Here is a 27,510-nt window from a genome sequence, read left to right as displayed (position 1 = left end):
TGCAGAATAATGAAATTCTTTATTACAAAATCTTCTTCCCCAAGACGCCAGTCTTCGCTGGAGGCCACACCTCTACAATGAGGCCAAAGGCATCCCTGCCGATTCTCTCGGAAGCCCAACTCCCCTTCAATCAGAAAATAGTACCAGGACATCCAGATTTTTATTCCCAGCCTTCATATGCAGAAGACAAGTCTGCCTTCTAAGGGATCACAGAAGATCTAAGGGATCACGCAGAACTACCAACATTCAGGTCTACCACATTCAAACAAGGAAACGCAACGAAGCGATGAGAGAAACAGGAATGGACAGAGAGAGTCCACTTCACTTTCGACTACGACAGCTACTCAAAGGTTGCTTCGGATTCAGTATGTCGAACCCTCACTCCAGCCTGATACACTCCGGATCAGATCTCGTGCCCGTGCAGCTGCTTCGCCTCGGCGGCAGCCATGAGGCCAGGCCCGCGTCGGGGAGCTGCTGGGGCCAGGCGGCCTTCCTTTTGTGTGTAACTTCTCAACTGCACCTCACGGCTTCTAGAGGTTCAGGCACCCTGAGCTCCTTCAGGGATGAAAGTAGGAGGAAAAAAAAGTAACAGAGAAGCCGACACCATCCTCGCAGGTGAGGCCATTTCGTAGTGAACTGCAGCTTCCAGACATGTTCCAATCAGTGTTCTCCGGTCTGGACGTAGTCCTCCGTGACCTGGGACAGGGTGCTCAGGTACTGCCAGCTCAGGGCAGCCAAGAGCATGACGAAGGACAGGTAGAAGGGGGAGTAGTGGCTGCGGGAGATGAGCTGGCAGTTGGGCAGGTTCTGCGTCCTGATGGTGGAGATGATCTGCCTGGTTTTACCGGAGGATGGGTCTGAGCTGGGGATTCTGTGATAAATCTGTTAGAGGAGAGGAAGACACAGTGGGCGCTCTGCGCGGAGCACCGGGTCCTCTGCAAACATTCTCCGCGTTATTTCACCACTGAGGACGCTGAGCTATACAGTCACTGCCCCGACAGGGCGGGGGCCCACCCGGACCGCCGTGCCAGCAAGCAGAGACCCCCGGCGCAGCAGCTGTGCCACGTTGCTCTTCTTTCCGACCCCTCCCCCCAGTGCCAGGCACACAGTAGATGCTCAATAAATGATGAGCAGAGGAAAGACAGGGTAAGAGCTGCTCAGGAAAACCAGATCAGCCAGACGCAGGGGCAGGAGTGCGCCCTGTGCCTCCACACATGCGCAGGGCCCGTCTCCCCCCCATCCTTACGCTTACTGACAATGGTGGGCCCTTCCTGCTGCCTCTCAGCCGGGCCACCTGTTAGCTTGACCCAAATCCACTCATCCGTCTTCATAGTCACCGACACCTAAAAGCCCTGACAACTCAGTGGCTCCCTCTTACCCAAGCGCCTTCACGTGGGATCCCAGGCTGCCCGGGACGCAGGCTGCTGGGCGCCCCCACTTCCCACTCCACCCACGGCGCCGGTGGTGGCCCTGCCTGGCCAAGGCTCTGCGAACCCTGCTCCTCTCTTCCCTCACTGCTCCTCTCTTCCCTCATGCCGCTCCCTCCCTGGGCGGCTCCTCCCAACCCCTTCTTCACCTGGTCAGCACTGACCTATCCCCCAGCTCTCAACAGAGGGCCAAGAGCGCCTCTCCTGGGCAGACCAACCTCTCACTTAGAGATAACTGCTGTGTCTGTGCCCCCAGCTGCACTGCCCTGTTTTGTTCCCCCTTTGAGCTCCAGTCTAGCACTATGCCTAGCACACAGCAGGCGCTCCATAAATGCTCACTGGGTTGAACTAACCAGCCAGCTCAGGGATTGCTGGTGCCAAGTAACAACAACCAGAGCCAGACTGAGGCGAGCAGACTGGTCAGGTCATTGTCAAATAATTGTTTACCCCTAATTTTCATTATACAAAGTATTCTACCACCACCCTCCAACAGGCATAGCTTAATCCTTGTTACTCTCTTCCCTAAAGAATACAGCCCGAGGAACATGCTAATGGTGTCTAATATCTAGTATTATGCTATAAAGGACAGCAACAGAGAGAAAAGCAGTGGGGATAAACCATCATTTCTCTTTAATCTCTTTCAAAAACTTCTGTGTGTAATGACGGTGATACAAAAATAAAGTAAAAAAGTAAAAATTCCCTCACAATACTCCTCCTTGGCCACAGGCTGGTGTAATCAGTCTAAGGTCTCTTACGATGCCCATAGCATCATCTTCCAGCTCCAAAAACACGATTCCCCTTTGGCCCGCCTAATCCTTGCTTCACTGATGGTCTCTGACCCAGGTCCTAGGCAGCTCTGAACAATCAACCCAGCTTCTGTACACGTATTTGTTTCCTAGTAAGGACACTGACTCTGGGAGCCGTTGGTATCATCTAACATCCAAACATGGTATGTGTAAATACCAACACTTAAATCACAAAAGTAGCTACACCGTATCCAGGGAGCTGACTAAAACCCACCTCTTCCATATACTGGTAGATGATAGCTTTGACAGCTGGCATGTTGGTGGCATCCATCATGAGGGTTACGGCTTGCCCTTTCCGAATCTTCACCACCCCTTTGAAAACCTGCTGATTATTGTAACAGGCAGCCAAAGTAGCAATGGCCATTACCTGTGGGCGACAAGGAGAAACGGGAGAGAAAAATCCCAATTCATTTCATTTCAGGATAAAAGTTAGAAAGGGTGCTGCAAGCAGCTGTCACCATGAATCTGAGAAAACTCTCCACAAGCGAACAACAGGCAAAGAGCAAAGATTTCAGTAATCAAGAAAAAGCACCAGTGACAAAGTACATCAAGATTTGTCCTTGTCCCACTCCACCCTTCTCACCGACACACAGAATCAAGCAGTCTGTGCAGTCTGAAATGATTCTGAAATGATTTAGCCAGAGGTTCCACTTTATTTGGAAGAAACAACTACAAATAAATGACACATTTCCCATGACAGAGTACACAGTTATTAGATCTGAAATGTACATTTCAAAATAGTATCAGGAAAGAGTTTTCTATTTTTGGTTGGGTTTTGCCTACAATGAATTTAATCGTTGTATATTTAAGAATGGGGGGGGGGGGGTGTTAGTGTTTGGCACAGCAGTTAAGACACTGCTTCTAACACCTGCACCTCTTATCAGAGTGCCAGAGTTTGAGTTCTAGCTCTACTTCTTTTTTTTTTTTGACAGGCAGAGTGGATAGTGAGAGAGAGAGAGACAGAGAGAAGAGTTCTAGCTCTACTTCTAACTCCAGCTTCCTGCTAATATAGACCCTGGAAGGCGGGTGATGGCTAACGTAGCTGGGTCCCTGCCACCCAGGTGGAAGGCAAGGACTGGGTTCTGGGCTCTTGGCTTCAGCTCTCATGGGCATCTGGCGCAATGAACGAGTAGATGGACGATCTTTCTGTCTGTCTCCCTGCCTTTCAAAAAAAGAAAATATGGGAAGGTAATAGAATGGGGATGATTTCCTCAAAGGAAAAAGTTTCTAGAATAAATGTAGACCTAAGACAGGGATACACAGGGCTGGCGCTGTGGCACAGCAGGTACAGTCACCACCTACAGTGCCAGCATCTCATATGGGCACTGGTTCAAGTCTTGGCTGCTCTACTTCCAATCCAGCTCTCTGCTGTGGCCTAGGAAAGCAGTGGAAGATGGCCCAAGTCCTTGGACCCCTGCATCCACGTGGGAGATTTGGAAGAAGCTCTTAACTACTGGTTTCAGATCGGCCCAGCTCTGGCCGTTGCAGCCATTTGGGGAGTGAACCAGTGGATGGAAGACCTCTCTCTCTCTTTCTCTCTCTGTCTCTGCCTCTCTGTAACTTTGCCTTTCAAATAAATAAATAAATCTTAAAAAAAAAAAAAAAAGAAGAAGAAGACAGGGATACACATTTTCGTTCCAGCCACTATTCAAAGTTGGTCCTCAGAACAAGAACAATCCAATTTCCAAAGCAGTTAAGTCCTCTTACTTTCTTCACTGATTTGAGTAAGACACTGAAGTAACCAATAAAGACAAGTGGGAGAAGCTCCCAGAATGTCAGGGGCCGGGTGTGCAGCGTCAGGTTTTGTACCCTGAGTTTAGGAAAAGGACAGCTGCTTAAGGAAGACGTTTTAATGGTAACAACTCCGCCAAGTTTCACCCAGCACTCCCTGTAGACACAGGCTGAAGCCCTTGATCCACAGCTGGTTCAGAACAGTTGGCAGAAAAAGCAAACCCAGAAGGAAGCTTCTGAAACAAGCAGACTCAGCCTCCGGGCTGAGGTATGACACTGGCTGGGAAACACAGGGGAGTCTTGTGGATCCCGAAGCAAAAGAAAATCGACATTTTTAAAGGACTCATGGCCCTGGAATACAGCAGAGCCGAACAGTATCTGCAGGCCCCTCGCTCGCCACCGCCCTGCTCCCTGGAGCCCCTGCCTCCCATACACACCAAGAGGAGCCCCCTCCATACCTGCGGAATAGCACAGAAGTTAAACACACTCTGATTTCTGAGTCTTGAAAGGTAGGTGATGACATCCGGGATATGGTGCAGGGCATTGGTTATGAGTTCGTTCAGGCACTGCACGGCCAAGTCAATATTCTCTGGCTTAGCAAAATCCCCCAACTTCTTAACATACCTGCTCCAAACCTGGACAGAGGGGAGGATTAAGCAGCAAGTCAACATGTGCGTGGGGGGTGCATTTACAAACGATACTGAGGGGTCTGTGAGTAAGAACTGTGATATACAGTAAAATCTCCCTTTGCCACTGACTCAGCTTTCCCCAAGGTCAAGTCCATTGTCATGCCATGGCCATTTACTAGCATTCAGGGCCTGTTGCAAGGCAGGAGTGAGTTAATGGGAATGTCCTTAATGTTTTTAGAGACCATTATTGCAATACGCACAAAGCAATGCTTTATTGACCTCAAACTAAAGAGGCATCAGCTATAAACAAAAGCAGCTACAACAGTACCACAGGATAAACATTAAACCCTCCCCAGACGGCCAGGTCTCAAGACAATTAATGATTAACATTACATTATTCATTCTGGTAAAAATACTGAACAAGCACATTTGGGAAAAACAAACAGGTTGATACTCTAACATTACCTCCCTGGATCTTAGTTGCTTGAAAGAAAGCAACATTTTTTCAGTTGGACTGGTGGGATTGATCCTATGATTTTTTTTTTTTTTTTTTAGCTTTCATTTATTTATTTGAAAGTAAGAGATACGTAGAGAGGGAGAGACAGAGGGTGAGAGAAATCTTCCTTCAGCTGGTTCACTCCCCAGATGGCCACCAATGGCCAGGGCTGGGCCAGGCTGAAGCCAGGAGCCAGGAACTCCATCCGGGGCTCCTATGTGAGTGGCAGGAACTCAAGTACTTGGGCCGTCACCCCTGCCTTCCCAGGTACACAGCAGGGAGCTGGATCAGAAGTAGAGCAGCCAGGACACAAACTAGCACCCACATGGGATGCCAGGTTGCAGGTGGTGGCTTTACCCACTACACCACAGTGCTGGCTCCGATCTTATGATTTTTTAAATTTTATTTATTTATTTTTAAGGATTTTATTTATTTATTTGAGAGGTAGAGCCATAGACAGTGAGAGGGAGAGACAGAAAGATCTTCCCTCCTTTGATTCACTCCCCGAATGGCTGCAATGGCCAGTGCTGCGCCATTCCAAAGCGGGGAGCCAGGAGCTTCTCTCCAAGTCTTCCATGTGGGTGCAATGGGCCCAAGCACTTGAGCCATTTTCTACTGCTTTCTCAGGCCAGCAGAGCTGGACTGGAAGAGGAGCAGCCAGGACTCTAACTGCCACCCATATAGGATGCTGGCACTGCAGGCGGAGGATTAACCCACTGTGCCATGGCGCCAGTCCCACCGATCTTATGATTTTTAATAAATATTATTTAGAAGATTATCTGAAGCTAGCAAATAACTTACTTTTATTCTTAGGTAACTCTTCAGCTTCTTAAAATATGTTTACTGCAACCTTACATACTCCTCAAAATAAATGATAAGGACAGGGGATGGGATGCCCACCCACGTCCCCTATCAGAATGCAGTTCAAGTGCTAACTACTTCACTTCTGATCCAGCTCCCTGCTCTGTGCCTGGGAAGGCAGGGGATGACGGCTCAAGTACTTGGGCCCCTGCCACCTACATGGGAGCCTCAGATGGAGCTCCTGCCTCCTGGCTTCAGACTGACACAGTCCCAGCTCTTGTGGTAATTTGGGGAGTAAACCAGGGAATGGAAGATGTCTAATTTTCAAATAAATAAATAAAGAAATCTTACAAAGGAAAAAAAAAAAAAGCCTATGGCACTGTGGCAAAGTGGGTTAAGCTGGTGCTTAGGACATCAGCTTCCCATACTAGAGTGCTGGTTCAAGTCCTGGCTATTTCACTTCCAACCCAGCTCCCTGCTGATATGCTGGGAAGGCAGTAAAGATGGCCTAAGTGCTTGGACCCCTGCCACCCCTCCGAGAGACCAGGATGGAGTTCCTGACTCCTGGCTTCAGCTTGGCCCAGACCGGACTGCTGTGCTCATTTGGGGAATAAACCAGTAGACAAGATGTCTCACTCCCTTTGTCTGTCTGCCTTTCAAATAAAAAATAAAGCACGTAAATAAATAAACAAATCTTTTAAAAATGCCTAGGCCTAAAAGGAGTAGGAGATTCTATTAAAGGTCAAATTTTATCTATTCTGGGACCGGCGCCATGGCTCACTTGGCTAATCCTCCGCCTGCAGCGCCAACAGCCCATATGAGCGCCGGGTTCTAGTCTCGGTTGCTCCTCTTCCAGTCCAGCCCTCTGCTGTGGCCTGGGAGTGCAGTGGAGGATGGCCCAGGTGCTTGGGCCTTGCACCCCATGGGAGACCAGGAGGAAGCACCTGGCTCCTGGTTTCAGATCAGCACAGCGCCAGCCATAGCGGCCATTCGGGGGATGAACCAAAAGAAGGAAGACTTTTCTCTCTCTCTCTCTCTCTAACTCTGCCTGTCAAATAAAAAAAAAAAATTATCTATTCTTACTCAGATTGATGGATTGTATCATTTGAACCATAAATGTCATGACATATTTCCAAAGTTGAGGGCCCCTTCTTAAATACATAATTATTTATCACACCTAAATATTAAGAATAAAAATACTTAAAACAGCTAGAATTCAAATTTTTCCATGGTCTTTTCTTTTACACTTGTCTTATTCAAATAAAGATCTAAACAAGCTTTACAAATTGCATTTTGATATCACTTAGATCTTTTTTAATCTCTAGAATCTCTTTTGCCTTTTTTCAGGCCATTTATTGAAGAAAGGGTTTTGCTTCCTGACAAATTTCTTCCATTCTGGATTTCGCTGGTTGTATCCCTACAGAGCCATTTCATATTTTCATTTTTCCTTTGTTCCTCCTGTTCATTGACAAGTCTGGCAAGAATACTTCATTGGATCCTATATTTTCCCTGAACCATGCCTCCTTAGAAAAATCACAGTTGAGACAGTTTCCTAATCCCTTGGAGCTTCCTATTCTGTTGTTAGTGTGCAGAGTTGTGCAAGCGGAGTATATTTGGCTATGTACATTTAAATGAGCTAAAATCAAACAGAAGTCCAACTCAATGCCTCAGTCACACTAGTCACATTTCAAGGGCTCAGTAGTCATATGTGACTCGTGGCTGCTGTACTGGACAGTACAGCACCAATATGGCACCTCACTGAGATCTCCTGCCTGTATTCCAAGCCCTGCACTCACTATGATCTAGAACCTCTAATGTCTTCATGTTGGTCTTCTCTATTCTACTCAACTTTTATTTCACTCCTCAATATGGAGCTCACAGCAGATGCCAACTGTTTTATAATTCAATTCCATTCTGGCACTCTCTGGCCTGGAGATGGCAGCACATGCTACAGGCTGAGGGCTCAGCCCAGACTGCAGGCAGCAGGCTGTCACCCGTACAGCAGACTGGCTGCACGCTGGGCTTTCCACAACCCCCTCCTTGGGTCTGTTTAGTCTGCCAGAGCAGCTCGCAGAACCCAGGGAAACACATCTCGAACGGTTCCCTGTAAAGGGTATTTCTAAGGATACAGAGGAAGAGCCAGATGTCCCCAATGCCTGATTGTACTGCCACCCGAGATCCAGCGCCTACCTGCAGCAAACTGAATCTTAACTTACGTTATTCTCATGTTGCCTAAGGCAGTTTGACCTGCATTTCTGTCACTTGCAACTACAAAAGTTTAATGATTTGTTTTCAGAGTGTCTCTAAAATTTTTTTTTTTCCCAGATACTCTGAATCTGTTACCTCTTGAGGCCAAAACTCTCTTCCTTCCCTCTGGTCTTCCAGATAATCACGAATTATGTTTGTTTTTTGCAGAAACAGGCCCATAGAGTTGGCACGCTCTATGTCTTCTCCAACTAAGGGGTCTTCAAACTCTGAGGCCGAGAACAGACGGGAAAGGCCAATTCCCACCAGTCCGGCAACATAGTGACAGTACTGTAAAAGATTATTTTTAAAGTACATTAATAAAGAAAATTTTAATAAAATGGAAACATTAGAGATCATTAGCTACAAAAAGGCAGGTTCCAAGTAGAACGTTCCAGATCTCATTTTGATTAAAAAACACAAATATACAAGCACACACATGCACATGGAAGGACTGTGCACCAAAGACTGCACAACGCTGGTCTGCAGGCAATGAGAACTCGACGTCTGAGAACAAAGTATCCCAGCTATGCTCTGACACTACTGTAAGTGCTCTGCATTGTCCATCACCACAAACATCTTATTAACAATTTCACAGATCATCCATCCGGGAAGTCAGAGGCCAGAGGTTAAGTCCACCTTAAGAGTTAGGCTTTATTAATTTCAGTAAAACTTTCCGTCTATCAGGCAATCTAAGAAGTGATAAAGAAGGGAAATACCCGCAGTGGTCATCAGCAAGGGTAAACGTTAGAGACCAAAGAGTAACAAGTTGCCTGGGAGTAAAAGCACCTGGAATGTTCTAGGAGAGGAAGTCTGGGGAAAGGGAAGATCTGCTGAAATTAGAAGGCAATCAGGTGTGGATAGCTATAAAAAGAATTATTGGGAAAAAAATTTAGAACAGCTATAGTACTGTTTAAATGTATTTTAAAATAATAGTTCCTTGGGTACAAATATGAGGGTACTTTAAAAAGTTTATGGAATATGGAATTAAAAGATAAGTTTAAAAATTTTTTGCAATCAATGTATAGTTTTTTTCATAACATGTATTTTAATGAATTTTTGGAAGAACTCTCATATGCATGCATTTCAATTGTTTTTCCCCTTTATCCAGGAGGCAGAGAGACAGACAGACTGACACATGGAGAAAGAGAGGTTGTGTACACTGGTTTACTCTCCAAATGCCTCCCAGTGGAGGCTGGGAGCTGGACACCCAACCCCGAGCCACCACTGCTGCCCCCGAGGCAGGAGTCAGGAGCAGAGCAGGGCACTCCGGTAGGGCACATGGTTATCCCGACTGCGAGGCCAAACACTGGCCCCTCAAAAAGGTTTTGCACCAAAATAAACTTATCTTTTAATTTTTCTTGAACTTTTTGAAGTATCTTATGCTCCCAGAATGGAGACCTTTATCTTCTTCCAAAGTTGAAGGAGAAAAAGTTCTTCAAATATTCAATTTTATCTGATCAGAACTTTAACAACATATAATTAAGTTTCCTGAATAGATCTGTTCCACAAAAAAGGAAGTTACTAAGCGTCTTACTTCAGTCAGGAGACAATGAGAGAGGAAGAAGTAGGATATTAGAGATACTCACCCTTTGGTATAAGACACCAAAAACCCAAAGCCAATACCTTTGGATTCTCATGAGCTGTTCTTTGTTTCCAAGGAAACAGACACACAATGTAAGAGCTTAACTGGTATCTGTGTCTCAGAAACAGACAGCGCCAGCCTGGTACTGACTGTAAACACAGTCTTAAGATGGGACTGGAGATGACTCGATACTAAGGCAGACACACAAACACACATACTCAGTGATGGAAAAGAACAGAAAGCACTTTTTAAATTATGAGCTTAATGTCTATCTTCAGACAAGTCCAATCTACTTTGGCCTTGCTTCACAGTAAACTCTTGAGGGCATGAAAAATTTTGTTGACAGAGAATTAAACTTTAATTCTCTATCAAGGGCTTCTGATGAGACATTCAACCCGAACAGATGACTTGTCAAATTAGAAAACCTGGATCTAGCAGACTTGTTCCTGTGATGCCCATGCTCAGACACTGTTTTGCAGTCACTAACCTTGTCCCACTCCTGTTCAGAGGTCACGTGCTTGTCCAAAAACTCTGCCATCCCCATCCCCATCCTCCGGCAAATGTCAGCAATCACTTTCTGATACTTCTCAGCCAAATTCCTAAACTCAAGGGAGATCTGAAATGGAGACCACAGAAAACAGGAAGCGTGAACGACTACAACACAAAGCAGGGCAGAACTCTCATGATGGCTCCCCATCTGTATGCTCAACCTCAACTATACTGTTCTACATGCTAAATAATAAGCTCTGTACATTCTATAAATATTAAACAGAAATGCTAATGTTCCTAGATGCAAAATGAAACTCAAAGTCTCATTATCTATTCATTTTCCAATATATAATAAAAAAGATGCTTCAACACAGAGTTGGATATTAAGTATAAGAATTTTAGGAAGAACATCTTGCTCAGATGAACCTTGTTATGGCAAAGATTCATTTCTGCAAGTGTCTATCAAGCCATTTCTACCTAACAAGCCTTGTTCTAGGCACTAGCGAGAGACCTCAGGGAAACAGAAACTTTTACCCTAGCAGCTCCTATTCTAGCAAGGAGATCAGCCAGCCACTTCCCATTGTCAGTTTCCCAATTGTATCATAAAGTTGTAGTGTCTCTCTCACTGTAAAGTTACATTTTTTATTTCCTTAAGCAACTCACTCAATACGAGGCATGCTGCCTGGTATTTTTTTTTTTCATAGCCATGTTCTAATGTAGAAAACAGTATTAATGTTTATTAAGTTTATTGGTACTGCAGAAATATCTTGCTTAAATTCAAAGAAGTGTTTATGGGTTAACAAAATAAACTAATAAAAACAATGACATTTAATCCACTGTTTAACCCCCCAAGACCCATAAAATCAATCTCTGACCCCTGCTCCTTCCAGAACAGCTGTTCCAAGCCAGAGCCAAAAGCAAATTCCTCCTGTGGACGGAAAATACTAGCACCTCTCGCAGAAGGTAGGCGACTCCCTGACTCCCCCCAGAACCCTTCCTTACACAGATCCTCGGCCAGACCAGTTCTATTTATAAAATGAGAAGGCCAATGAGAGTGGGAGGAGGAGCTTAGACTCAGGAAAACAAACTCTTCAAAATAAACACTTTCTCATTTCTGAATTTGATATGTCTCTTCCAATAACTTTTTCAAATGTATTATATGATTATACAGTTCAAAACGTGAAAACAAAAATATGCAAGAAAAAAGTGAACCCAAGGGAAGAGGGGTGCTTTGCCAACTCCAGGCTTCCTGCCCGGTTCTGTGCATTGTCCAGGCCCAGCGACAAGCTCTGCTGTGAGAGGGGTACCCTCCCCAGCACCTCGTGCCAGGTGGGTTCCACTCCAGACTAGACGCGGTGCCTTGGGCCTCAGACCACTTCCTGGTGCCTGTAAGCTCATGAAGGAAGCATTGGTGTGATAGGAGCCCACAGGGAGAGTCGACAAATGCCAGATCCCGTGTCACGGGCAAGGACAGCGTGGCATTTCCGTTCACCTGTGAAGGCAAACTCCCCAGTCAGAAATCTTAGAACACTGTTATCAAATCCCTACTATGTTCAAGAGTTTTTTGCTTATTTGCTTTTTAAAAAACAGCTTGAAGGGCTAGCGCTGTGACATAGCGGGTAAAGCCGTTGCCTGCAGTGTTAGCATCCCATATAGGTGGCAATTCGAGTCCCGGCTGCTCCTCTTCCAATCCAGCTCTCTTCTGTGGCCTGGGAAAGCAGTAGAAGATGGCCCAAGTCCTTGGGCCCCTGCACCCACATGGAAGACCCAGAAGAAGCTCCTAGCTCCTGGCTCCAGATCGGCGCAGCTCTGGCCGTTGCGGCCAATTGGGGACTGAACCAGCAGATGGAAGACCTCTCTCTCTCTCCCTCTCCTCTATCTGTGTAAGTCTGACTTTCAAATAAATAAACAAATCTTTTAAAAAATAAATAAATCATTAATTTATAAAAAAAAAAGCCAGCTTGAAAGAGGCAGTTAATTATGCCAATGATTAAATGCAAGATCTTCTGAATCTGAATTCTGCCACTATGCCTCACAGGTGATCTGACAAAAATGTAGGTAACAGTGCATCATGTATTAGGTAGTTTGCCTATTGAAACTACTTTATAGAAAAAAAAATGAATCATGAAATATTTTTAGTAACTGATTTATAGTAAATTAATAAATGTATTATTATTGTCATTGTTAAAAGTAATTCAGTCTGGCAGCTAAGAGGCCTGTGTTCCATATCAGAGTGCCTGGGTTCAATTCCAGGCTCCAGCTCCTGACCCCAGCTTCCTGCCAATGCAGACCCCAGGAGGCAGCAATGATGGCCCAAGTAATGGGGTCACTGCACTCATGTGGGAGACCTGGATGACATTCCTGGTTCCCAGCATCAGCGCAGCTCAGCTCCAGCAACTGCAGACATTTGGGGAGTGAACCAGTGGATGAGAGCTCTCTGTCTCTCAAACAAAATGAAATTAAAACACTAAAACAAAACAAAACAAAAGCAAAACCAAAAAACACCGTACTATTTCTTGCACTAACTTCTGGTAAGAAATGTATGTGGACTTCCATAAGCATGGGCTCTGTATCTTCAGATTCTATTAACTGCACACTGAAAACATTTAATAAACACAATGTGCCCATACTGAACACGTACAGGCTTTTCTGGTCATTTCCCCTAGATAATATAACAACAATTTACGTGGCATTTACACTGGACAAGGTATGGCGGGTCATCTAGAGAGGACTGAATTACTAAGATGCGTAAATACAAGAGACCCGAGAATCCAAAGAGTTCAGTATCATGTGGTCCTAGAACCAACTCCACAGAGACAAGGGATGATGATATTCTAACTGGACCCATAGTATACAATGAGAGTTCTAGAAACCCTGACTTGAAATGGTATCAACAAATGATCACTACAGCATAAAGCCCCAGGTTCAATCTGAAGGCACAGACTGACAGTACATGGAGGTAGAGTTACTTGATTGGATCAGATTGTTCTATCTAGGCTTATTCCTAAATGCCATGGGTCTGGGACACCAGGGCAAATGGAGGCCCACATACCATATGTTGCTAAAATTTTTTAAATTATCTATTAAACATGTTCATTCAAATATGTTCTACCTTCCTGCCCTGACAACCTGGATGGTTCAGGTTTGAATTTAAAATGCTTGGTACTCAGGGTTTTGCTCCAAGATGCAGAAGGGCAGAGACTATAGATCCCCAGTGCCCCTCCCTTCCACCCCCAGTTCTGTCCAGCCCTGGGAGAGACCTCACATTCACATGTAAGAATGCTCCAGCCTGTAGGACCAGTTGCATCCACCACCGTCCCAAACACACCCCTCAGGTGCCGGGCACAGCCACTGGTGGCATGTTCCATTCTAGATAAGAGATGGACTTAAGGAAACAGTCAGACCTTGGACATGGGCTCAGAGACAGGGGATTCCAGACACCCAGAACAACGGTCTAGAAGGGGATGGTAGCATTCCATTTCAGAGTGCTGGTATGAATCCTGGCTACTTTCCACTTCCAATCCAGCTCCCCACTAATGAGCCTGGGAGCCAGAGGATGATAGCTCAGGTACCTGGGTTGTTATTATCTACATAGAAGACCCAAGTCGAGTTCTTGAATTCATCCTATATTAGTCCTGTCTGTTGCGGCATTTGGGGAGTAAACCAACAGATGGAAGATATCTCTCTATCTCTCCCTCTGTCAATCTACCTATCAAATAAAATAAATCATTAAAATAAAATAGGAGGTGGTATTGTGGCATAGCAGGTAAAGCTGCCTCCTGCAACACTGGAATCCCATAAGGGTGGTGGTTTGAGTCCTAGCTGCTCTACTTCTAATCCAGCTGCCTGTTAATGCTCCTGGCACCAAGTGCTTGGCCCCTGCACCCACGTGGGAGACCTGGATGAAGCTCCTGGCTCCTGGCTTCGGACCAGCCTAGCCTTGGGCACTGTAGCCATTTGGGGAGTGAACCAGAGGATGGAGGATCAATCTCTTTCTTCTCTGTGCTCTGCCTTCCAAATAAATAAATCTTTAAAAAATAATAATAAAATAAGGTAAGGGATTTCTCTTGCCTCAGTCTCAGAACAGAGCTATGGAAGTGAGGCCCAACTCTTAAGCCCTTACTTGTTCTATCCTGTGATCTGGTCAGAAGCTACCTGTAGGACACCAGGCAACTGCACCACCCACCAGCACCCTCCCAAACACACCCCTCAGGCCTCTGGGCACAGCCACTGGCAGCATGTTCCATTCTAGATAAGAGATGGACTGAAGGCCGGCGCCGTGGCTTAACAGGCTAATCCTCTGCCTTGCGGCGCCTGCACACCAGGTTCTAATCCCGGTTGGGGCGCTGGATTCTGTCCCGGTTGCCCCTCTTCCAGGCCAGCTCTCTGCTATGGCCCAGGAAGGCAGTGGAGGATGGCCCAAGTGCTTGGGCCCTGCACCCGCATGGGAGACCAGGAGAAGCACCTGGCTCCTGGCTTCGGATCAGTGAGATGCGCCGGCCGTAGCGGCCATTGGAGGGTGAACCAACGGCAAAAAGGAAGACCTTTCTCTCTGTCTCTCTCTCTCACTATCCACTCTGCCTGTAAAAAAAAAAAAAAAAAAAAAAAAAAAAAAAAAAAAAAAAAAGAGATGGACTTAAAGAAACAGTCAGACCTTGGACATAGGCTCAGAGACGGGGGATTCCAGACACCCAGAACAATGGTCGAGAAGGGGATGGTAGCATTCCATTTCAGAGTGCACATAGTCATTTCTTAAGAAGACCATTTCTCTATTGCTGTCTCCTGCTGAATCACAGACTGAAAGGACCTCAAACTCAGGTATCTTAAAATTATACATACCCACAAAACACATCTTGGTACAGTTTCATATTCCTAAGGACATAAAAGGCGAATAGCAACAAAACAGCACTGGCTGTCCTGAGCTTTCCGCTCCCTTTACTCTGCCTAGGAGCAGTTCTCTGCGTTCAGGGGGATGGGGGCGCTGCTTTCTAACTCTACTACCCAAAACGGAAAAGACACATTTCATGTCCACATTTGATATCTTCTAGAATAAAACATTATTTTTCCATTAGAATGCTCTATGTATAAAGGCACTTACAAATAAGCATTTATAAATATGCTGAAATATTGGCTGAAAATTTACTAGCTAAGACTAACCAAAATTAACATAAATTTTTTAAAAACTTAGCACTTAATTCATTTTCCACAAACTTTTTGCTTATTTATTTGAGAGAGAAACAGAGAAATCTTCCATCCACTGGTTCATTCCCCAAGTGACTGCAACAGCAAAAGCTGGGCCAGGTTAAAGCCAGGAGCCAGGAAGGTCTCTCCTACATGGGTGGCAGGTACCTCCATATCACCTGCTGCCTCCCAGGCAGTAAGATGCAATTGGAGGAGGAGCTGGGACTCAAACTCAGGTACTTTGATATGGGATGCCCACATGGTGGGCATGAGTGCCCCAAGAAGGGCCTTAACTTTTGCGCCAAATGCCCAGCCTAGCCTTGTTTTTTATATTACCTAACACATTTATCCTACAACCATTATTTGTTATGAATCTACTCAGGTCAAGAGGAGTTTGGGGGGGCTGGCGCTGTGGCATAGCAGGTAAAGCCGCCACCTGCAGTGCCAGCATCCCATATGGGCACCAGTCCAACTCCTAGCTGCTTCTCTTCCAATCCAGCTCTCTGCTATGGCCTGGGAAAGCAGAAGATGGCCCAAGTCCTGGGATCCCTGCACTTGCGTGGGAGACCCAGAAGCAGCTACTGGCTTTGGTTGGCACAGTTCTGGCCATTGTGGCCATCTGGGGAGTGAACCAGCAGACGGAAGACCCCTCCCTCCCTCCCTCCCTCTCTCTCTCTCTCTCTCTCTCTCTCTATAACTCTGCCTTCAAATAAATAAATAAATCTTTAAAAATAAAAAAAAGAGGAGTTTGGGGAGGCCGTTGTTGCCTTTGGTAAGTATTGGTTTAAGTGAAAATCTACTATAAATGACACGTGCCCACTACTGGCAGCAATTCATCCACCCTCGCAGGTCCAAAGGCTCATCCAGAGCCAGTCACAGGTTTCCAGGGAGAAGACAGCCATGCTCCGGTCCTCAGGTGTTCCGTGAGGACTAACCCGCGAGTACCTGCCTTGGGTAGAGCTCTCCCTTCTCATCTCCTTCACAGACCCTTTGTTTTGGACCGGATGTGACCTGATGTGACCTCAGCAATCTGAAATAGGCCCCGCTCTGAGGGAGTCTTTCTGAAACATTCTTCTGGAATAGGTACACTCTGCTCTGTCCATCCAGCTCCCGCCTGCCCAGACACACCACACAGCAGCTGTGATTCAACAGTAAAGTCACAGCAGCACTGTCCCACTCCCAAAACTCTGGCAAATGGGTACAAAGAGGACTTCTTTGGGCTATTCGGGAACACATGACTTCGCTGAATCAGACTTTTACTTATTATATATGGACGATCTACAATCTATGTGATAAGACATGAAAATTCTGGAAACGTGGGCATACTCACACATATAAATGTGAGGGACTCTACAGCACAAGGTTTTATTTACAGCTCACTTTACTCCAACAAGATGGACAAAATAGCTAATATTTACAGACCACTTGGCACGTACCAAGCTTTATCATTATTTTAAGTATGTTACAGGTAGAAAATGATCCAATCCTCAGGGTTCTACCTCTACAGGTAAGGACACTGAGCGTACAGCAGTGAAGGGACTTGCCAGGTCCATGCAGCTCTCAGCAGCAGAGCGTCAGCCTGCTTCTCAAGCCTCACTGCAGCTGGCAAGAGCTCACTGCCTACTTCTCTAGAGCAGCAAGCCCATGCCCCAAGGCTCACGACGCTCCAGAACTCAGTCACGTCACACAGCGAGTGTGGGAGCTACCACGGTGAGTGTGGCATCTCCCACAACATTTGGATGCATTTTTCCACAGGAAGACGCACAGGACTTCCAAACAATATACTGGCAATAAAAACAGTAGTGAACACTGTTCTAGAACTTGTCCTATATTAACTCTTACCCCTCACAACAATACAATGAGGTAGGTGGTTCACACAGGACGCAATGGAGGCACAGAGAGGCTGTATCACCAACCACCCGTTACTACGCTGGGGTGCAGGCTGACAACTGCATTACCAAGTACAAACACAAACGTGGGCACGAGAGACTCATTCCACTACCGTTGGGAAGTCCTCCAACACTTGTCGATCCTTCTCCTTACTCTCCATAAACCGCCAGTCAGGTTCATAAAGGAAAGAGTGAAAGTTGTGTAACAGTGGAATCTTCTTTTCCACACTGATGGTCATGTCATCTTCCAGGGTGTCCAGAGCCCGAAGAACCAGATAAAATATGCATACTGCATGGCTGTAGAAAAGGAGGAACTGTTAATACATTAGGACATCCAAAGATATGAACTTCAAAATACCATCTAATTTCTACTGGCCATTTTATTTTCCTTTTTTTTTTTTAAGATCTTTTTATTTTGACAGTCAGAGTAAAAGAGAAAAAGGGAGAGAGAGATCTTCCATCCATGGGTTCACTCCCCAGATGGCTGCAATGGTCAGTGCTGGACCAGGCCCAAGACAGGAGCTTCATCTGGGTCTCCCAGGGGATGCAGAGGCCCAGATACTTGGACCGTCTTGTACTTCTTTCCCCAGGCAATTAGCAGGGAGCTGGATCGCAAGTGGAGCAGCTGGGACACAGATCAGAGCCCATGCTGGTGTTGTAGGCAGCGGCTTAACCCACTGTTAATGGCTACAACACCAGCCATTTTCTAAACCTGCCTTTACCTTAGCTCTACAGAACTATGAAAAGATATCTTAGACGCTTCATACTTAAAGAAACTTATACTAGTTTTATTTTCTTAAATGAGTATATGGACCTCAGTAGTTTATTTAAAAAATAATAATAATAAAAACTACCAGATGGAGTTATTAACTCTCTGAGTTAATTTAACTAATGTAGAACAGCTACAAACCAAATGTTTAGACCAAACTAATAATCTGCAGATAGAAAAGGAAGTCCCAAGACACAACGTCTTCTCAGTTAAAGGAATCACACGTAAAAGCAGCTGGTGTAGACTGTCGTGTATACTCTGCGCAAAGGCAGCTTCAGGGGAATTAACCCACTAGGCCAGAAACGCAAAGCAGAGTAAGGGAAGCCAAAAAAATACATGACCTACTCAGGCAGGTTCAGCAGCCAGGACTAAAAAAAGTTAATAAACATTACCATCCCCCTCCCTGCCCTCCCTTCTCTGAAAGAGCTGGCCCGCAGGGACACTATTAGATGGCCAGGTGCCTGGAAAGGCATTCTAAAGTAAACACATGGGCATTTCCAATCCCCAACATTTCCTGCACACAGGCGGGGCCGCGCTCTCGCAAAGCCAAGAGCAAGGGACTGCAGCGCTCCCAAAGTAGCTCCGGATGACTCAAGCGCCCACGGAAAAGCTCTCCTCCCCCAAGTCGGAGGCACTGCCGCATCTGCCACTCACCGCATTTCCCCATCCAGCGCCTCGATAACAGCCGCGAAACTGCGACTGGTCTGATTCAGATACTTGTAGCAAGTCTTCAGGCTGCTGCTGAGCGAGTCCTGCGGGCAGACAACACACACGGCGGTGGGCGGCGCGGACGAGCACGAGTGGGACGGGGGCAGGCGGCCGGCGGCCGGGCTCCGCAGCCTACCGCAGACACCCTCTCCCCGCAGCCAGTCCTTGGAGGGCCAGGCGGCCGGAGGCAAAGGGCAGCCCCGCGCTGGGGCGCCGGCGCTCGGGCCCCTGGGCGCCGCAGCGGGGCTCAGCACCAAGGTGCGCTTGAACAGGGACATGGCCTTGGTGCTGCAGGCGGCTGCGGCCATGGGAATCGCGGAGCCAGCCGAGTTTTTCCTCCATAGACCCCAGCAGAGCTGGGAGGCGCCCGCCGAGGGGCGCAACAGACTCTCCCTCCCCCCAAATAACTCGCTGCGCAGGCCGAGCCCGGAGGGCGCCCCGCCCCACACGTGGAGTCCGCCCTGCCCCGCCCCCCGCACGAGGAGGCTGCCCCGTCCCTCAGCCCCGCCTCGCAGCCCCACAAGCGGAGGCCGCCTGCGGCCCCGCCCTCAGCCCCGCCCCCGCCCCGCGGCCCCGCCCTGCAGCCCCAGCGCCCTGGCGCTTCCTCTGGGGCTTGCCCTTCTCCCTGGAACCCACAGGCTGCGGATGGAACCCGGGCTACTTCCTCCCTCTGACAGACTCTCTCACAGACCCCACGGCTGGATCCCCTTCCAACCAGGCCCGCACCTTGGTGCAGGTTAGCCAGAGTCGCCCCTTGCCCCTGGGGTCTGTCTCCCCTCCACCCAGGGCGCCACTCTTAACTTCCCATTTTCCCTTGGAGGGATGTAGGACTGAGCGCAGCCTCCTCCTCCCGCTTTGCTACCGCCCAGCTGTCCTTTTTCCTAAACACCTGCTAAGCCTCTACTGCCCTCTGGAAAGCGGGCTCTTCCTTCCACGATTTCTTCTTGCCTTTCCCTTTGAGATCAGTGACATGTACTGCGCCATTTCCTGACCTTTACTCTTCCCTAAGGAAAACAAGGACCCCGCTTCTCCAGAAGTGACACGGAAGGCAAGCCTATGTCAGAAAGTCAGGGCCGGCGCCGTGGCTCAACAGGCTAATCCTCCACCTTGCCGCGCCAGCACACCGGGTTCTAGTCCCGGTTGGGGCGCTGGATTCTGTCCCGGTTGCCCCTCTTCCAGGCCAGCTCTCTGCTGTGGCCCGGAGGTGCAGTGGAGGATGGCCCAAGTGCTTGGGCCCTGCACCCACATGGGAGACCGGGAGAAGCTCCTGGCTTCGGATCAGCACGATGCGCTGGCCGCAGCAGCCATTGGGGGGTGAACCAACGGCAAAAAGGAAGACCTTTCTCTCTGTCCCCCTCTCTCACTATCCACTCTGCCTGTCAAAAAAAAAAAAAAAAAAAATCCGAGTGGATTTTTAAAAAATAAATAAATAAATAAAAATTTAAAAAAAAAAAAAAAAAGACTTGGCCGGCGCCGCGGCTCAATAGGCTAATCCTCCGCCTTGCAGCGCCGGCACACCGGGTTCTAGTCCCGGTCGGGGCACCGATCCTGTCCCGGTTGCCCCTCTTCCAGGCCAGCTCTCTGCTGTGGCCAGGGAGTGCAGTGGAGGATGGCCCAAGTGCTTGGGCCCTGCACCCCATGGGAGATCAGGAGAAGCACCTGGCTCCTGCCATCGGATCAGCGCCGTGCGCCGGCCGCAGCGCGCCTACCGCGGCGGCCATTGGAGGGTGAACCAACGGCAAAAAGGAAGACCTCTCTCTGTCTCTCTCTCTCACTGTCCACTCTGCCTGTCAAAAAAAAAAAGACTCGCCTTTCCTGTGTGTGAAATTTGTTTGTTATGTAGGCTTTTTTAAAAAATCAGTTTGAGTACAAAGTACCAAGAGTACCCATACACTTCCTCTCCCTACAAGTCTCCCCACCTTCTGTTAAAGAAATATGTTTGAAAGCAGAGTGAGAACAAGAAAGAGAGAGAACGACAGAAAGAGAATCAAAGAGATTCCATCTGCTGGTTCACTCCCCTAACAGCCACAACAGCCTGGGCTGGGTCACGGAGCTCCATCCGGGTCTCCCACACGAGTGGCAGAGGCCCAAGTTCTGGGGTCATCTCCGCTGCCCTCCCAGGCCCTACCTTGTTAAGAGAGACATGGGAAACATTTGAAATACATAACAGAAGAGTTATGGCAGTTTATCTACTGGTAAGAATCACACAAAGTCACACTGGAATGTTAAGTGAACCCTGGTGGGGTCCAAGTGTACTAAGATTTTCCTTATGTACATTTCCAAAAATTTCCTATCACTGATATATGTTATTTTGTCAAAAAGAGTAAAGCTTTTTCTTTTTAAAAAATGTCACATAATGTTGATAATTTCATTTTACTGCCATTCCCAATAAACAATTGTTAGTAAAAGCTAATATTTACTGGGTACTGTATTTTAGTACAGCACAGGGTCTGGCACACAAAAACATCCAGTGAAGGCTTGATGAATAAAATGCAGAGTATTTAAAACAGTCTTCCAGGGGCCAGGGCTGTGGCACAGCAGGTCAGGCCACATGCATCACCGGCATCCCGTAAGTCCTGTATGCTCTGCTTCCATTCCAGCTCCCTCCTAATGCGCCTGGGAAAGCAGCAGCAGATGGCCCGAGTCCTTGGGTCCCTGCACCTACATGGGAGACCTGGATGAAGCTCCTGCCTTTGGCCTGGACCAGTCTTGGCTGTTGTGGCCATTTGAAGAGTGAACCAGCAGATAGATCTCTCTTGTTCTCTTTCTCTCTCTCCTGCTCTCTCTGTAACTCTGCTTTTCTTTCAAGTAAATATTAAATCTTAAAAAAAAAAAAAAAAGCAAAAAAAAAGCTTGCTAACTCCTTCCCTCCCAAACTGTGCAGAGGCAAAATTTTATGGTATAAGAAGAAGTGCAAAAGTTCTTTACCTAGCTCCAGGACAGCTCTTCCTACAACCTGACAGCTATCAGACCACAGGGATTCCTTTCATTGCTCTGCCAAGTTTCCATCCTCAGCTACAACTAATGGTTTTGAGCTAAGGTCAATAAGCACAAAGGTATAGTCACAGTAGACGTGAAAAACTACAGTCTTTAAAAAAGAAAACCACCCTGGGGCCGGTGCTGTGGCGTAGCAGGTAAGGCCACCACCTGCAGTGCCAACATCCCATGTGGGTATTGGTTCAAGTCCCAGTTGTTCTACTTCTGATTCAGCTCCCTGCTGGTGTGCCTCGGAGGGCAGTGGAGGATGGCCCAAGCCCTTGGGCCCCTGCACTTACGTGGGAGACCCAGGGCGGCTCCGGGCTCCTGGCTTTGAATGGGCTTAGTTCCAGCCATTGCGGCCATTTGAGGAGTGGATTGGTGGAGGAAGACCTCTCTCTCTCTGTAACTCTGAAATGTATCTATTTCAAATAGATATTTTAACTTGGAAATTTATCTATTTCAAATAGATAAATTAAAAAAAAAAAAAAAAGGCCGGGGCCAGCACTGTGGCATGGTAAAGCTGCCTCCTGCTAGTGCTGGCATCCCATACAGGTGCTGGTTCTAGTCCAGGCTGCTCCTCTTCTGATACAGCTCTGTGCTAATGTGCCTGGGAAAGCAGCAGAAGATAGCCCAAGTGCTTGGGCTCTGAACCCATGTGGGAGACCGGAAGAAGCTCCTGGCTCCTGATCAGCTCAGCTCTGGCCACTGCAGCCATTTGGAGAGTGAACCAGCGGATGGAAGATTCTCTGTCTGTAACTCTGTCTCTCAAATAAATAAATCTTAAAAAAGAAAAAGTACTTGGTATTTCATGACAGTTCCTAGGCTCTCTGAACTTTTGCACTTCTGCTCCCCATTAGACTGTGAGGGCAGGCATTTTCCTCTCTATGTCCAGCACATGAAAGTGTGTCCAACTCTCAGCTGGGCTGGACAATCTGCTGCTTAATGTCTCTTTGTAGTCCACTGTCTTAATTATAAGCAGGGGCCAGCGCTGTGGTGTAGTGGGTAAAGCCGCTGCCTGCAGTGTCGGCATCCCATATGAGAGCCGGTTTAAGTTCTGGCTGCTCCACTTCCAATCCAGCTCTCTGATACGGCCTAGGAAAGCAGTAGAAAGTGGCCCAAGCCCTTGGTCCCCTATACCCACATGAGAGACCCGGAAGAAGCTCCTGGCTCCTGGCTTCGCATCTGCGCAGCTATGGCTGTTGAGGCCAATTGGGGAGTGAAGCAGCAGATGGACGACCTCTCTCTCTCTCTCTCTCTCTCTCTCTCTCTCTCTCTCTCTCTCTCCCTCTGCCTCTCCTTCTCTCTGTGTAACTCCGACTTTCAAATAAAATAAATAAATCTTTTAAAAAAATTATAAGCAAAGCAGGGTAAAGAGAGTGAGCTCTATAGTTGGAATGTAAGGGTTAAAGCCAGGCTCTGCCACTTAAAAGCCATTAGGTCCTAGGCAATTAACCTCTGTGCCTGTTTCCTATCTATAACTTAGAAAAAAACAACTCTAGCTTCCTCATAGGATCACGGGAGGTTTAAATAATAATAGATGCAAAAAATAGTGCCTAGCACATAGTACAAGTTCAATAAATATTAGCCATTATTATTATAATACTCTCTGCCTGAAAGGTAAAGTCCCAGGTTTAAAAAGCCTTTAGGGGGCTGGCATTGTGGAGGGTACTTAAACACTGAGGACACTGACATCTGACACCAAAGTGCCTGCCAGTTCAAGTCCTGCCTGTGTCACTGCTGATCCACCTTTCTATTAACGAGTCTGGGAAGGCAGCTAATGGCCCTGCCACATATGGGAGACCTGGACGGAGTTCCTAGCTGTTGCAGTCATCTGGGGGAATGAACCAACAGATGGAAGGTATCTTTCTCTCTCTCACTCTTGCTCTCTCCCTCTCTTCCTATCACTTTGCTGCATTTCAAATAAATAAATAACTTTAAAATACATAAATAAATAAATAAATAAATAAAAAGTCTTTCAGCAGGGCACCATCCTAGGAAACTAGAGGCCGAAGCGGTGCCATTAGGAACCTGAAATGACCACAATTCTACTGCTTGAAATGTCAATGAACACCGATATCAGAGAGCAGAGGAGGGTTTGAAATGGGGAAAATGGCTTTAGTTGTACTTGGGCATTTTATTTTTTTTTTTCTTTTTGACAGGCAGAGTGGACAGTGAGAGAGAGAGACAGAGAGAAAGGTCTTCCTTTTTGCCGTTGGTTCACCCCCCCAATGGCCACTATGGCTGGCGCACCGCGCTGATCCAAAGCCAGGAGCCAGGTGCTTCTCCTGATCTCCCATGGGGTGCAGGGCCCAAGCACTTGGGCCATCCTCCACTGCACTCCCAGGCTATAGCAGAGAGCTGGCCTGGAAGAGGGGCAACCGGGATAGAATCCGGCGCCCCGACCAGGACTAGAACCCGGTGTGCCGGCGCCGCTAGGCAGAGGATTAGCCTGTTGAGCCACGGCGCCGGCCGGGCATTTTATATTTTAACAAAAACGATGAAAAAATATGGCAAAAAGTTGGCATTTAATCTCACAGATGGCCCAAGTGGCTTACAACATTTTCATAACTTTGCTATTTACTTCAAATATTTTATAATCATAAGTGCATTTTTAAGCTTAAGAAATCTTTGTGTTTTTTTAAGATTTACTCATCCATTTGAAAATCAAAGTTGCAGAGAGAGACAGAGACAGAAACAGAGATCTTCCATATGCTTGTTCATTCCCCAGATGGCCACAACGAAGCCAGGAGCCAGAAGCCTCGAGCCAGAAGCCTCTTCCAGGTCTCCCATGCAGGTAGCAGGGGCACAGATACTTGTGCCAGCTTCTGCTGCTTTTCCCAGGCCATCAGCAGAGAGCTGGAACAGAAGTGGAGCAGCTGGGGCCAGTGCTGTGGCATAGCAGGTAAAGCCGCCGCCTGCAATGCCAGCATCCCATATGGGCACAGGTTCTAGTCCCGGCTGCTCCACTTCTGATCCAGCTCTCTGCTATGGCCTAGGAAAGCAGTAGAAGATGGCCCACATCCTTGTGCCCTTGTACCCTCATCGGAGACCCAGAAGAAGCTCCTGGCTCCTGGCTTCAGATCAGCGCAGCTCCGGCCATTTTGGCCAATTGGAGAGTGAACCAGCAGATAGAAGACCTGTCTCTCTCTCTGCCTCTCTTTCTCTGTGTAACTCTGACTTTCAAATAAAGTCCCCTGGAGCAGCAGGGACTCAAACGAATACCCATATGAGATGCCAGCATCATAGGCAGCCTTTCCCCAGTGCCAGCCCCAAGTTAAAGGAATTTTAAGCTGTAATAATTAGAACGAACACAACATCTATAAGAAGAGAAGTGGTCTAACGTTGCCAGACCACACCTAAAATACTGCAATTCTGTACTTTAAGAGAGCAAGCGAGCAGGTCATTCAGGCAAGAGTGACGCACAGAACATTTGATTGGCACATCAGGATTCTTAAGAGAGAATATGAGAGTTCTCATACTTTAAGTGCTATATTACAAAACAAGGATTAGATTCTCTGGTTTCGGAAGAAGAACGCGTGGAAGTATAATTCACTCTACAGTAGCATTTCCAAATACCAGAACCATCTGGAAACTAAGTGGGCCGTCTCCAGAGGCAGTGAACTACCTGTCACTGGAGGTGTTTAGCAAACTGCACACCCTAGATTCTATTTGTTTCAGGTCACAGATCCCATGGAAGAATTTGGCAATAGTCGACACTGCTCTCCTCCCTACAAAACATACAAATGTGGGACAGGCGTTTGGCGCAGCTGTTAATCCTGGGAGGCAGCAGGTGATGGCTCAAGTACTTGGGTCCTTGCCACCTGGCTGATGCCTGGCCTAGCCACAGCTGTTCTGGCATTTGGGGAACAAACTAAAGGATAGAAGGTCTCTGTCTTTCAAATAAAATGAAAACAAATCTAAAGACTTAAAAACAAACGTATGAATGTACAATAACAAATCCAGGTTGAATATCCCTTATCTGAGATGCCTGGCAGCAGAAGTGTTTGGCTCTCAGAATATTTCCGTAAGTGTAGTGAGGTATCTTGTAGACCAGACCCAAGCTAAACAGGAAATTCATTTGTTGAGTATACACCTAATACACATAGTCTGAAAGTAATTTTATCTGGTATCTGTAATGCACCTGCATTTTGACTGTGGCCTGTCACATGAGGTCAGGTGCGGAATTCTCCACTTTAGGCCTCAAGCTGGTACTTCAAAAGTTTTGAATCTTGGTGCATTTTGGATATCTGGTTTTTGAATTAAATATTCTCAATCTATATCTGCAAATAATCTCAAGAGTGCCCTAAGTTAGAAATCATAATAAGAATCTCTGGTTAGACAAATTTTTATTCGGCAAGATACAAACATAATTTAAGTCGGTATTTCTTGATGACATTCCTATCCTAGCCAGCAGTGAATTTCTCCTCCTGTGCATTTCCTATGGCATTTACTGTCTTCTGCTACCTCTACTTAAGTTTATCTTGTTTAAAGGGCTATTAGCTTCTTGAGGCAGGGCACCCAGCCTTAGTTCATTAATTCATCTTTACATGCATTGACAAGCTATCATGTTGGGGCACAACAGACACATCGCATCAAAAAAGGTTCCTGTCTGCAAACAACTTAGAATCCAGAATCAAATGTAAAATCTTCAATCTGACAAGGACTTTGGGAATATAAAACGAAAGCACCAATAACCAACATCAGAGCACGCGAGGGGCAGAGGGGCAGCAGGGCTGTCTCAGGATGCTGCCTTCCAGGTTTTCTGCGAACAACCTCATAACATCTTAGTGCCCTGACAGGGTGGGGAGTTCTCGGAGGGTCTCATTTGTCTAAAGGCACTTTCCTGCCACCTTGCACCCAAAGTAGAGCCTAACAGGGGAACAGGTGTTCAGTGTCTGCTGAATGAGCTAGACCTGAAAGGACGAGGATTCTTAGCTATGAGATAAAGGGGAAAATTAATGTGCTTTAATTAAAGAAAACGGATTAGGAGTCCATTTAAGCAAAGTGCAGTACCTGTGACATTTCTATGGGGGAAGGGTAACAATCATCAAGTAAGAATAATCTTCCTATTGGGACAAAAACCTTTGTAATCATTCATTCAATGAAGGGTAGGAGCAAGAGGCAGATGAGAGAGAAATAAAATCAAGTTCTGGCCTTCAGCCTGACCTAGAGATAAGAACGCTGAGACACAGGAGTGGCTGTGGCCCGCAGGAAGCTGGGGAAGCCAGGTGTAGAAGGTGGCTTCACCGAACACTGGAAGACTTCATTCCAGAGGAGGTATTCACGTGGTAACACATGCACAGCTCCTTATGTTCACCCAAAATGCCCCCAGCTTCACCTGCCCGTGTCACCTCGACCCCAGCGCTCACAAACACCAAGGTTCACGGGGGGCGAGCGCTGACGCACGACGCCCGGAACACCTGGAGGGCGGGCGGGGGCCGGTCGGGAGGGCAAGGTCCACCCCGGAGCGCCGCTGGGCCAAGGACCGAGGAGCCGGGCGGAGGCGCCCTCCCCGGGGCCAGGCCGCCGCCGCGCGCAGCCTCCCGCCAGGCGGGGAGGCGAGGATGCTCGGCCCACCTGGTCCATCTTGGGTATCACCTTGCGTCTGCCCCCCAGCCGGAAGCGCAGCAGGTTGTAGAACTCCTCCGGGTGGCTCAGGCACTTCAAGAACTCCATGCTGGCGGCGGGCGGGCGGCGGGCCGGGGATCGGCGTCCGGCTCTCTCGGGGACCTCTGGCTCGCAGCCGCCAGCACTCCGCCAACCTGGAGGCTGAGGC

General features: G+C 47.4%; 1 protein-coding gene across 2 annotated transcripts; it reads right to left on the bottom strand.

Annotated features, from left to right (window-relative positions):
• FDFT1 (farnesyl-diphosphate farnesyltransferase 1) lies at positions 1-27,510 on the bottom strand. 2 transcript variants are annotated; one of them, XM_062213841.1, is made up of 8 exons: positions 27,312-27,510; positions 18,702-18,799; positions 17,392-17,575; positions 10,207-10,335; positions 8,234-8,425; positions 4,423-4,599; positions 2,448-2,600; positions 1-882 (listed from the first exon to the last, which is right to left on the bottom strand). In XM_062213841.1, the coding sequence occupies exons 1-8, from the start codon at positions 27,408-27,410 to the stop codon at positions 661-663; spliced, it is 1,254 nt and encodes a 417-aa protein (XP_062069825.1). In that variant the 5' UTR covers positions 27,411-27,510; the 3' UTR covers positions 1-660. The 2 variants fall into 2 exon arrangements, with proteins under 2 accessions (XP_062069825.1, XP_062069824.1); XM_062213840.1 differs by lacking the exon at positions 27,312-27,510 and having other exon boundaries at positions 18,702-19,140.

Source organism: Lepus europaeus, chromosome 16 (assembly GCF_033115175.1).
Source record: "Lepus europaeus isolate LE1 chromosome 16, mLepTim1.pri, whole genome shotgun sequence".
Lineage (NCBI taxonomy): Eukaryota > Metazoa > Chordata > Mammalia > Lagomorpha > Leporidae > Lepus > Lepus europaeus.
The sequence above is the reverse complement of the archived record's forward strand: the minus strand, read 5'-3'. Positions and strand labels throughout refer to the sequence as shown.

What these genes read in the sequence shown, in the direction of transcription:
- FDFT1 (XM_062213840.1), bottom strand. Translation starts at nt 19,063, where the DNA reads ATGGCCGCAGCCGCCTGCAGCACCAAGGCCATGTCCCTGTTCAAGCGC. An exon ending in GAGAGTTTTGGCCTCAAGAG is followed by an intron (nt 4,600 to 8,233) that starts GTAACAGATTCA and finishes CCCTCTGTCCAG; the next exon opens with GTTTGGAGCAGGTATGTTAA. An exon ending in TCTACCAGTATATGGAAGAG is followed by an intron (nt 883 to 2,447) that starts GTGGGTTTTAGT and finishes CTCCTCTAACAG; the next exon opens with ATTTATCACAGAATCCCCAG.